The sequence below is a fragment of the Epinephelus fuscoguttatus genome, linkage group LG15 (assembly GCF_011397635.1).
Source record: "Epinephelus fuscoguttatus linkage group LG15, E.fuscoguttatus.final_Chr_v1".
In the NCBI taxonomy this organism is placed as follows: domain Eukaryota; kingdom Metazoa; phylum Chordata; class Actinopteri; order Perciformes; family Serranidae; genus Epinephelus; species Epinephelus fuscoguttatus.
The window spans coordinates 32,445,100-32,458,262 of NC_064766.1; the positions used below are offsets into that span (position 1 = coordinate 32,445,100).

Here is a 13,163-nt window from a genome sequence, read left to right on the forward strand (position 1 = left end):
ACTGCAGAATCATCCCCAAGTACAGTGATGAGTTATTAAATCCCTATTCTTATTAAAGAACATACAAACACACATGAACGTGCACTATACACACCCACATGTGCACACACCCACTCGTGTTCAGATCTCATTGCTGTAGCAATCTGACCGCAATCTGACACACTCTTGCACCACAGGGGTTCAGTGTTGAATTACTCTGAATGAATGAGCTTTACAAATGTACTGTAGTAAATAAGCCTAAAATGAAAAAAAAAAAAAAAAAAAAAAAAAGTCATGTATTTTTCAGGCCCTGGTGCTTTTGAGGGGTTTGACCTCAGGGTTTAAGATTTCTCTCCTCGTTCAGGTCAATACAGGGAGAGATGGTAGTGATTTCTGACTGCTGACTTACTTGGCCTGAAGAAGACTGTTTCTTTCCCTCCCTACAGAGAATGCATTCTGCCTGTATACAGTGTGTAAATCAGCTCAGTACAAAGTGAATCCCACCAGAGTTTGCAGGTCAGAAAATGCCAATGAAGTGCCAAAGTCCATCTAAATCATCTCTTAACACATGCAGTGTATACAGAGTTAGGCTGTCTGAACACAAGACCTCATTCACTTTCCCATATTTCTTTTACATCTTTCTATTATACCATCAGCATAGAATGTAAGTGGCAACTCCCTCCTGCTTCACATCATTTAATATAGCAGGTGATTTCCAGAATTGAATACTTACAGCAACTGGGAATTCTTTCTTTGAAAAGTGTTCTGAATTGTAATATCATTTCCCTGAGATTTGCCATCTACACTTGGTTACTTTGGATCTGGTTATGTCTGGGAGAAGAAGTTGTTGCCTAATGAAACCCTCATTGAGGTTACCTCTCATGTGTTTTCAGTCAATTGGCTAATAAAGCTCCTCCTGATGCCGTAACAGTGGCTGTAGCCTGCAGCATTGTTTCATAACCCCCCCACACTATCTCCAAGTATGTGTCAAAAAACAAAACAGGCGTGGTAATTAGCATAATTATGGTGAAGAAAGATGGCAGCGAAGGATGTAAGTCTGTGATACAGCGACTACAATAGCTGTACAGTAACTGGCTAATCTAAATAAAGAATGTGGCAATTTTGGTTGATCTTATCTTTCCGGAAACGATGGTGCAAAGTATTCACACATGCGATGCTGTAAATGTTCAGAGATGTTTGAATACATGCCAACATGCACTTTTAGTTGTACGTACAACTGCTTGCCCCCTGCTCGCCCCTCTGTCATCAGATGCTGAATAAAGAGAGGAAGGGAATTTCAATCCCCAATGCCTTTGATGTGCTTTGAAGTATTACAACATACAAATGTGTGTGTGTGTGTGTGTGTGTGTGTTCTCACATGTGGATGTGTGTCTCCTTGCCTGAGCACAGTATGATTGTGTCTGAATGAATAACCCCTCCAGCTGTTGACTAGCATATGGATCCTGTGTGGATTGATATGTGAGTGCGCGTGCCTTTATGTGTCTGTGTCCTCCTGTGTGTGGGGAAAACCCACCGAGCCCTCAGAGGCTTTGTGTACCCACTGCACAGGAAATCAGACTATGACATGGACCAACGCCACAGCAGCTTAGCATGTCCATTTATGACCGTACTATTTGTGTCTTCTTCACACACTTTTTCCTCATCTCTTCCCGTACTTTCGTCTTTGCCTCCCACTATCTTCCCCTCTCTCATCTCCTTTGCTGTTCTCATGCAACTTTCCCAGGCATGGTGCGGCCAGTGGCAGTAGTAGTGGCAGCGATGTCCGAATCTTTCCCATGCAGCCTCATAGGAGGGTCTTTGTTCCCCCTCCAGGCTTTGGGGGTCCCCACGGCAGGGCTGTGCCCCACTCCACTGACTCCACAATGGGTCTTTATGCTGCCAAGGCCCTCCTCCCCCACATCACTCCATCATGCTTCCCTCATCAGGGGCACAGGGAGGCACAGGGGGCACCGCGGCACCAAAACGCCAACCCTTTCCATGCCCTGTCCTACTCCTCTCTCTCTCTCCCTCTTGATCGAATACATGCCAAGAGAGTCAGATACAGTGGAAGGGTTTTGCTGAATAGCCACAGGCCGACCTGAGCAGTTTATGAGTGGTGCCAAATGTCTCAGTAGGGTAATGTTTTCTTATTCAACCAAAGAACACTTGACACCACAAGCAAAGGCCTGGCTCTCACCAGGGAGTGTGTGATAACACACCGTTACAACCCATTAGCACTGTTCTTGAAAAACCAGTGCCCTTGGTAGTAAAAGTGACACACACTCACTCACTTACACACACACACAGCATGCAGAAATAAAGCGCTGGCTTTAAGAAATGGCTGTATATAAAGATGGACGACATGACAGCTCCCCAAAAGTGGAGCCAAAACATCTCCATCGCCCTCTGATGGCGATAAAACTTTCTGTCATTTTAGGTACTGCTTATCACACTGAAGTATGTTCAAGTGTTCATTCTTCTGATAGTTTTAATTAGTTATTTGACGCTATAGAAAAAAAGGGGCTGACGTCATGATTGACAGCTGTGTGTGCCAATAGGTAGGGCTGTTCATGACCAGCTGTTATTTTGGAGCGGGACAGGGTAAAGCCTCTCTTCCCCAGGCAGCTGCCTCTTCTTACTCAGACTGTCCCTGGGTCCACAGGTGCCTGTTCTGGAGAACAGCATGAAAGCGCTCACTCTGCAGCTACATCTGGGGACTGAAACATCTCAAGAAATACACCACATGTATCTCAGTCGACTGAGGGTTCTCCACCTGATGATTTGAATCTTCGACCTTCAGGGGGCAGCCCTATCAACCAGTGTGAACACGATCGATGGCGCTGCTTGTGATTGGGTCCAATGGGTATATAGGTGTGAATACCGCGGCTCCACTTCCTGATCTCTACTGTGCTGACTCTGGCTTTAAAAGTGCAAGATGGTAGTGCCCAGATTCAGGATATTTTGGCTTCATCCTCATAAAGTGGGAGGAAGTGGAGACATGTTGTCCAGCTTTAATACAGCCTATCCTTTAAACACAGCCAAACAAGCTGATTTTAGACTTCTTGTGTTTTTAGGTGCCGAATGGTTGCCTCGCCCTGTGTTTACTTGCTCATATGTTCCTGATCATGAACCTCGCACACACACATTGGCTGCCTACTGCACTTTGTGTGCTGACACACTGTGACAGGCCCTGATGAATGGGTGGTCTGCTCAACATGTCTCAGCCACTGGCAGATCCTTTGCAGCAGGGAAGGGTAGGAGTGTGCCAGGCCAGGACATGAGGAAGAGAAGAGACGAGATCCAAACTAAAACAAAAACATTTTGAAAGCTAACTATTTCTAAGCTAATTAAAGTCTAACTTATTCATGAAAATATCTGACAAAATGCTTTTGCCAACCACTGAGGATAATAAAAGGGTCTTTTCGAAATCAGACACATCTGTTCATGTGCCTAATGTTTTCCCATGTACTCATGTAAAGCATAATGTATGGCTTAATCAAGCAAAACGGACATGGGCCAAAGGATTTGACAAACACTCAGGGTGGATCATGGGGAAAAGGCATCCCTGGACCTCTGTTTTCCTCTATCAAGGCCAAAACTGGCAGTGCCAAGAGCTGAGGTTGCCATGGTAATGGGAGCCACTTCAGGGCCACCGCAGAAGAAGGAGAGCATAACCTTGTCATAATTGTGGACTGAGTTTCTACAGCGTTTAAGAAACAGATCCAGCAGGGGGAATCAGTTACAGACTTGCATTGGCTCAGTTATCTGCATCAGTTCTCTGTTCTTCTCATGCTGACTGAGAAAGCACACAACCACACACACACAAACAGAGACAGAGAGTAAGAACTTCAGTCTCTGAGAGATGCATCCAAAACCATAACCGGGAAAAGGGTTCCAGGGCCACACCTATAAATCAGCACAAAATAAAAACCTCATAAATAAGAGAAAGAAACAGAATGGGGTAGAAACAGAGAGAAAGGCACACATAACAACTCATTAACTGAGTGTAATACAAAGAAGAGGAGAGCGGCACAACTATTTGTTCTGCCTGCGTTCACTCAATGTGGAGATGGATTTAATGACTTCCTTATTCCACATTGATTAACAACAGCCAGCCACACTGACTCACAGATATTATCCTACACAAGCCCACAAACAAATACACAGAGGGTTTGTTAGTTTTTCTTAAATCTTAACATTTTCAAAACTCACACACCTCAAAGCACAGTATTTTTCAGCTGAAACTGGACGACCTGTTTGAAGGGATACATACAAGCCAGCACCTGCTGTCGTGTCGTTTAGACAAAATGAAAGTTGTCATCTCAGAGTGCTGCCAAAAATGCATTTATGCAACAACAGCTATGTCAGAGGAGTGTAACAAGATACAAAACATTACCCAATCACAAGTTTTTTTAATCTGAAAAGAACAATGGATTTTGGGCGTATAATTCAATAAGGGTCAGCTGAAGGAGATGATACTGAAAATCTTATAATTTTAGTTTAAAAAATCTGATTTGTCAAGTCTTTTCTTTCCACAATCTCAAGTTTAGGGTTAATTTTCTCTTACCTCTCCACCACGTCATCTCCACTCCAGCATGTGGAGTCATCCACTACATTCTCTCCTTCACACAGCATCTCTGGCAACGCTGCAAAGAAAGACTTGTAGCGCTGCAGGTACAGCAAGAACTCCCTACAGAAAACAAGACACATAGACATAGAGCCATTTTAATACACGCCACATATATTCTAAATCACAAGCCAGGTTAGAAATATACAACTGTGGAATGCATTGTGTGACTGTGGTCGTATTCTTGGTGTGGTTGGTGAACGCACTTCCCAATACTTTGGTACCACACACCACCATTAATCACAACAACAAACAGTATCTTCATTCCATTCAACAATGCATGCATGTGATGAATACGCATTATGATATTGATGGTGGCAGAAAACGAGTGGCTCTGAATGTGACCACTTCTCTATGTCAGCACATTTTTTGCAATTATGCTGTGCGGTAAAGTGCTTGCTTCACCAGATCTGCTAACACATGTTATCGATATAGACACTGTCATCTTGAGCAAAAACAATAGTATAATATTTTTGATCGGACACACATTGTTGCCACCCGTGAGGCAGAGCAAAAACTGTGGGTGGGGGGGTCATGGGAGGTTATGTGCCGAGACAATCAGTGTCGGGAATCACAAATGGTTTTGTAAGATGTAAAAAAATGCACCCAGAAGACAAAGATAATCAACAGTTTACGTAAATGAAATGTCACAAAGTATACAAGTCACAATATGAGCTGTCGTTGCTGAGTGTGTGAGAGAGTGAGAGAAATAAGTCCCTTGGGTTCATGCTTACCTAGAGAGTGTTCTCAGACTATGTTTATTGTTCTTGGAGGGTTTCAGGGGGAACGAGCTGAGAATGATGGGAGGTGGAGTCCAGGGGACATTGTTGCAAGCAAGGAGGATGCAGAGATGTGAAACGTGGGACGTGAGAGAAGGAAACAAAAGGATGACACGACACATGGGGGAGGAGGGAGAAAAGACAGTCAGTTGACCCTGGAAGAGAGTGATTAATCATGCACATGCAGAGACTAGCCACACCACACATAAAATCAATAACAATTTCTCCCCACACCACACCAACAATTAAAACAGATACTGGTATGTAATGTATATGTTAAGTCAGTAAACAAACAGACAAGCAAACATCTGCATATGTGAAAACAGCTTAATATTCACAGGATGGCCAAAGAAAGTTCTGCTGAGCTTCCACATTCATATTTTTCCCCCATTAAAACGAAACACAAATGTTGCTTTACTGTATCCCATTTCATATTTTTCAGCAGCAGACGGTTCTCCCTTTACTGCAGTGGGTGCTGCCATGCCTCTGAAGTGGTCAGCGCTCACATGTGCGCTGGTCAGGGTTGGCAGCAGGCACGGAGCTGGATTGTGTTGCCATGAATGGTGGTGGCAGTGCCAGGCCAGACCTGTCAGCTATGGCTGGCATCAGTGCAGTGATTCATGGTTTGGGACAAGGTCAGACAGGCAGCACTGCAAGTGTGTGTGTTTCCGTATGATGCTATTTAAGCTGAGGCCGGCTGGTGTGCAGGGTTGGTGGTATGGCAGTCTGGGTAAACAGGAAATTGTTGGTCCGTCAAGATTAATCTTACCCACACTCCCCCTCTCCTGGCGCATCACTGCCAGCTGCTGTGGGCATGGGATGGCTGCCTCAGAGGCCAGGTGGAGGGCATGGCCTTCAGTGCCAGGCACTACATTTACATACTATGTGTGTGGGGGTGTGTGTTGTGTCCAACTTACCATATGTAGAAAGAGAGCAGTGATGGCAGCTGTGAATAGACATTAGCCAACCCCCCACTTTATGGCATACAGACCTGACTAGTTTCCATTTAACTTAAAGGTTCTGTATGAAACTCTTACAAAATCCTTGTTTTTAGTGACACCTCTCTCCACAACTCTCCTCAGCAGCTGCATCTGCCAAAACAGTGACTAACAAGGGACTGATCTTGATTGACCAGCATCATGTTGATAGAGTACTTGAAAATAAATAAAATCATATTTAGAATAACATTAATATCTGTATGTTTCTATACTTCATTTGGAAACTCGGCTCCAGCTACAGCTAGTCGGCTAACCTCAGCTTAGGTTACAGTTAGCTCGTTGGGTGCCCAGCTTGCTTTGACTTAGCTACACAATGGCTTTATTGCAGTCTTTACCACAGAACAACAAATACGGCCTTCCCGTGAGGTTTAGTAGCCCTGAGCTTATCTAGACACTGAATTCTGTTGACTTTCTTCACTCTTTGCCACCTGTCGTCTTCACCATGACACACCGAGCAAGCTACTTCCCTCCAAATACAATGAAGTACACGTCACACCCTCACAGGTTACCCACAAGGCCACCGCCCTTATAGGGGAAAAAGGGTATGTTAGCTACTGTTTCACACTGTAGTGCTGTAGCAGAGCTGAAGAGCGATGCAGCATGCTGGTTGGAGAAATGTGTCTAGAGAGCTGTCTGCCAGAAAGGGATGTCTTGGTTAAGGGTCATCACATCCTTTCGATTTTCTTGGAAAATTTGGTCCGAGTCCTTTCCATCCGATACATACAGTACCTTTAAATTTACTATCTATCTAGCAGTATAAATAACTATGCAGCTGAATATTTGCCAGAAAATAAGAGGCATTTTAATTAACAACAAGCAGTATTAAACATTTAAAACTGACTGAATGAATCCCAGTTAAGTCCGTTGCTTTGTCTTACCTCCTCAAGTGGGCTAACTGCTTCATCCACTGCTCGGGTAGAGGTTGGGAGGGGGCAGCAGATGGAGGAAGAGAAGACGAGGTCACGCTAGAGGTTGTGACCTCTGGGCTAGTAGGCCGAATGCTTGTAGGTTCCCCAGTAGACAGGCCACACACCTTGTCCACCTGTGGGGAGGATAGAGCAAACAGACACACACCTGTTATGCTAGGAAAACATTTAACAGCACGGGTGGAGCTTCAGGGTGACTTTCATGAACCACGAATTAACACCTGCGCAGATGAAAGCATATAAACTAAAATAAGTTATTCAACATGAACGTTTTTTTTTCTTCAGAGTGACGCCATCAATTTCAAATGAGAAATGCCTACGTTTCAGATGAATGATTGCAGGGTGAAGAGAGGTGAAGAGAATTATGGAGCAGAGAACTTCAGAGTAACGAACAACATGGGAAAACGGTGGGCGTGAAGTGAAGGATGTGATGAAAGAAAATGGTGTGATGAGTGAGTTATTGCCAGGAGGGCTGACAGTAAATGTAGAACATTCCACTACCTCATAGAGGTGAACGCACGTGTCCACAGTTGGCAGCGATGGTGAGTATCTCTAGTGAGCTATTAAAGCCAGCAGCAGAGACAGCCGGGTCATGAAAATGAAGGGGCGTGTGCATCAAACCAAGAGGTAAAATCAATGACATCTCATTGGCTTAAAAGCCTCTGGTCAGTGTTATTAAGTGGTCCTCAATTAGCCAGAGAGACAGAGTGTAATGGCTCCTGCACACTGGGCTGAATACAGTGACCAATATACTGTATATACGCTGCTTTGTCTAGAGGGATGAGTCATTCTGCCATGTAAGGGCGTCCAACAATATCTAGCAGCACTATTTATTCATCACTGATTTAGAAAAAGGGAGCCTTTAATAAGAAGCAGTGAGAATTCTACTTCAATAAAGGAGTCTCCTCATTTTTAGTCATTTCTTCCAGGGCTAAGTATTGGCAAGCAACTGGTGATATGCTAAGTATCACAATACAGGCATTACGATTCAATATACTGAGATATGTTACAATCCTGTAAGCATGACCTCATATTGAAATTCTTTGAAATCTAGTTTTAGGAAAACTGTTGGTGCTAGCGGTTTGCGCTTTATGACTCTGCCTGTTTCATAGGCTTGTGTTCTTTATGTTTATGCTAGCATTATGCTGTTAAATTGGAGTGAAGGAGTCAGTTTACTGAAGATACATTACAACACCAAAGAATCTAGTGGTTGCAGGGTTAAACACATCACAAAACTAAAGAAGTGCACTAAGCAGAGTGCAGACTCTGCCACGCAGCCACGCGGCCGCCCCCAGCTGATCATGGCCACTCTAGACAATGCTTTTAACGTCAGACGGGCTGCAGCACATTTCAGAAGCGTCATCTATTTGTGACAGAGCCACAGCACATGCACAGAGCAGACTGTGTTTTCCTGCTAATAGGCGCTGCATGTGAATTACGGAACAGATACAGTACATTATAATCATGAGGATGAGTGTATTTTAATAACTAAAACAGCAACAAATCCTTGATACTTTTGGCACTAACTTTGTCGGCAACACAACATAGTTGGAAACACTGGCCCCTAATAGCCAGATAAGATGAGTGAGGAGTGTGTAGTCAATGACGTATATAAAATATTAGGCTGTTTGGTCCAGTAGTTTGTGAGATTAGCTACAGACAAACAGAAACACAAACACATACACGCACACACAACCAAATGAATCATCCCCTCCAGGTTTATGTCTAATGGAGATAACTAACCACTGCCAAAAAATATTTGCTTGTATATGTTTGATTAAAAATTGATAGTGTTTTTGAGTGTCACAACACACAATATACGATATTAAAAGGAATCAATGTTTCCCTACACTGTCCTATTTATTCCCCAGAACAGATGGATGATCACATTGCTTGACTAAGCATACTTTTTGTACTTCATTGGCTGAATAAGAGCTGAGTGACATTGTGAAATTGCAAATAGAAAAAGTGCAATTTTCAAGCGTTTTGTAGGGACACAGAACAGAGCACAATTAGTTACAATAAACAAAGGATCAATAGTTGGCTGGGCCTTATATAGGCTTCACCAATCCATTAAATAGTACAGCAATAAACACAGGATACTAATCCTGCTGATCTGCTCCGGAAATCTCTACTAATAAGAACATTAAAACACTTGCGTAATGTTTTCTCACATTGTGGGGAATAATGCCACAGCAATTTAAGTGTTCAGAACAGCTTGTGGGGGGCCCAAGACAATGCAATGCACAAACAACTACATAAACTTCACTTGGGGAGGAACTGGCAAGCATCTGTGTTTAAATGGTTGTTTGAAGGGGTGTGTCCACATGCTGGGAAGAGTTTGGATAAGTAAGTCTGGAAGCAGCTGAAATATGTGTTAACAGTCACAAAATGTGTCTTGCCAACCTGCTAAAAATACACTTTCCCTCCAGGGTGAGGCAGGTCAGTCATCACATGTGCCTTATAAATGGAGTTTAAATGGAGATTTCACATAACAGCTAGCTATTCCTGGACAGCTGGATTGTCAATAGCTCGGGAACCCAGGAGATGCTTTCTAACAGCGTAACTAACTACCTGACCATTTTTCATCTTCATTGTACTGTTCGCACTTCACTCTTCACTCTGGCCCTACTCTCCTACATTTTCCTAACTACATTTTGGTCTTAAATCCTCTCTCAAGGCAGACGTTGGGCACGGGGATGGCTGTTTTATTGCATTAACCTTAACTCCCTCTGGACCCATAAAACACGCTCACATGTGGTAGAGTGGCTCACAGCCACACATGCACACAGCCACACATACACATTCAAACATGCCACACACACATTACATTGTGGCGGTGAGAAAAGATAGAACATAGCAACTGTTTTTGGTCGTGCAGCCCCATCAACACACTGAGCCAAATGCTGTTTGCATGTGCTGCGATTCTTCAGTGGACAATTACTGTTTAATTCATTTGCATACCGTCTGCACAACATGACATGTTCAGACATTTGTTAGAACACTTGTAAATTTCAAACCTGTAAAGTGGATTGTTTTATGAAACAAAGTCTGCCAAATTAGAGTATCTCAGCGAGGGCAATGGCAAGAATATTTAAATTTAAATTTTATATTCTGTAGATAAGCCCAGAGCTTTCAACATTGCTCAATCCAGTATTATCAACATTGGCAAGTACACTAGTGTTTGTAACAACAAAATAAAATGACTCAGTAAAGCAGTGTTAATTCTAAGAAGCAGTAAAGCTATAAATGTCAAGGCAGATTCATTCTATCAAGCAAACATGCTTGAACCTGTTTATAAGCTAAATGTATAAATACTTAAAGTACTTAGGCAGTGTGGCAGATGTGGCTAAGGCGAACCATATGCTTCTTCCTTATTTAGCAAAAAATAGATGTCTATAAAATAAATTCCAGAGATTCAAAGCACATATTTCAGACAACATACAGCCCCATGACATCATGTCCAGACTGAAGTGTTTGGGAGGTCTACAGCACTGTGCATGTGGAAGAGAGAGTGTATGGTTGAATGAAAGTGGTGAAGCTGGCTGTGCGAGGGGCAGGTGTGCAGAACCAAGACTAGTCTGTAGGAATTGTTACTGTTTTTTGTTAAAGCTCAAGTTGCTACTACTTTTATAAAATATATTTTTTTCCTCATATTTGCTGCAACTGTCACTGTATTCACACAGCACTAAATGAGACAGATTATCTGTGAAAGGAAAACATATTCTTCTGCCCACTCTATTGCCTTGTAGCTCTGCTAATGGCATTACCACATGTAAAGTAAACAACCAATAAGAGCTGAAGAGTCTCTAGAGCAGCTGTCAGTCATGCCAATCACTGCTTGTGAACCACGGTCAAACTGTCAAACTAGGCAGCACATTGTTATAATATGATCCAAATAGTTCAAAAGAGCAGGAGATAAAAACTGGGCTGTAAATATTTGTCAGCCTCCTAAAAGTTTAACCTTATGTTTTAAACACACTTCAAGGAGATTACTTTAATTCAGCGCATGAAAAACAACCAAAAAAGGTTTGACCTTCAGGTTATCATTTCTCTGCAGCGGTGATAAACGGAGGATTAAGACAGGATCTAATCCTGTCATTGTGAACTTTTCAAAGAGGCAGACTAAAGTTTTAAATCCAGTGCCATTTCTCACCTGCTTTTGTGTGACACTCTGCTATTCTCCGAGACAAAAATGTAAACATCCGTGTAAAATATGAACATCAAGCGGAGGTCGTGCTAAGTTCTGTTTGTATTACCCCATTATTTTTAAAACCAAACCACAGAGCAGGGGGTTCAAAAATGCGCTACTCTTAAGAGAGTCCAGAAAAGATTGGAGAAAGGCCGGCACTTCAAAACAAAAACCCTGACACTAATCATTCTTATGCCTAACTAAGCACACAACAGTGTAAACAGAACACAAAGTCATCTCAGGGAAAATAAACATTCTTGTCATGGACCCTCTTGAGAAATGAGACATGCTCTTATAGGTTGGATCTTATAGCCACATAATCCTGAAGGCCAATCAGACGACAGGTTGAATATTACCACGGGCAAGAACACAGCCATAAATCAATTATCTCCTGACCTGATGATGGCGTGAGAATGAAGATCCTATGTGGGCACAGTATGAGTACTTGGGTTTGTGTGTGCATGTGTGTGGGAACACCTGTTTGTCCTTGTTATACCTTCACAATTTCAGCTATTTTGTGGAGCATTCCTCATATGATTGCCCGAAGACAAGAGTCGGATGGAGGGGGCAGATTGGTGAGATGCATGTAGTCCACGTGGGGGGCGTTAGGGAAATACAAGGCATGTATTCTATGTGTATTTGAGCTAGCCAATGAAATTTGATTTCTACTGCTGGAAGCAGGATGGATCTGTGTTTTTACAACTACATATTTTGCATATCACAGAAAAGACATTATACCACTGAAACTAAATAATTTATTTTTACCTCAAAGCGTGTGTACCAGAATCTCTTTCAGTATGTTTAGCTTAACATTGGCATGTGTATGTGTGTGTATCTGTGCCTTATGCACACATCATCCTGAGGCGAGAGGGTGAAAGAAGAGTGCAGCAAGAGAATCAGCTCTGAGCTAGCCAAGCCCAGGGCCATCCCTCCTCCAGGGGAGTATTGGTTTACAGATAGCAGCGGTGGTCTTGTCTTCCCAGTTTATTTATCAAGGGATTACCCAGTAAAGCTAAGGGAACTTTCTCAGCCCCCTCTCACCCCAAGCACACTGCACTGTGGGATGAAGAGGGCTTGTTTGGCCAGTGAGAGACCCCTCTTCAACTTTTCCAAAGTTTGTGCATACACACATACAATCTGATTGCCTAATTCTACCCACAGTTCCACTGTAGGAACTGAAGTTTAGTTGTCAGCTCTGCCAAAGCTAACAATGGCTACATACTCTTTGTAACAGAGCTCAGAAATTCTTACCATCTGCCGCAAAGGTACACACATCAGAACAGTCACATTGGGTTATATTACCAGTTCCTGGTCTTAGCTCAAACACTTTACAACCAAGCTTTAGGCACTGTATTCACTACATATCATAGGGCTGAGTAGAGCTCTGAGTCCTAAAGCCCAGACATAAGTTGGCATTTTAGCACCTCTGGTTCCTTCATCTCAAAGTCATTGGGTTTTTGAAATTCAAAAAGTCAGTAAATACCCCACTGTGAATTCTGAAGCCTTTTCATGTCCTAAAAAAGATGGTTGCAAACAAGTGGCTATGTAAGAGGAGAAGTATACTTGCTGCAGACAACGTGTGTGCATACGCATCATGGCTGCCATGCGTATTTTGCCATCGTTTGGCGCGTAAGCTGCTCACTTTGACACGAGGTAACATGA

General features: G+C 42.9%; 1 protein-coding gene across 3 annotated transcripts in view; it reads right to left on the reverse strand.

Annotated features, from left to right (window-relative positions):
- Positions 1-13,163, reverse strand: part of gpc5c (glypican 5c) — a 143,520-nt gene that overhangs the window by 73,221 nt on the left and 57,136 nt on the right. For 2 of the 3 annotated variants that reach the window (XM_049598028.1, XM_049598026.1), the window contains 3 exons: positions 7,262-7,425; positions 5,341-5,397; positions 4,547-4,669 (listed from right to left, as the gene is read on the reverse strand). In XM_049598028.1, the coding sequence (XP_049453985.1) occupies positions 4,547-4,669; positions 5,341-5,397; positions 7,262-7,425 (344 nt within the window). The remainder of the gene's footprint in view (positions 1-4,546; positions 4,670-5,340; positions 5,398-7,261; positions 7,426-13,163) is intronic. The other variant, XM_049598027.1, reaches the window with a different exon arrangement.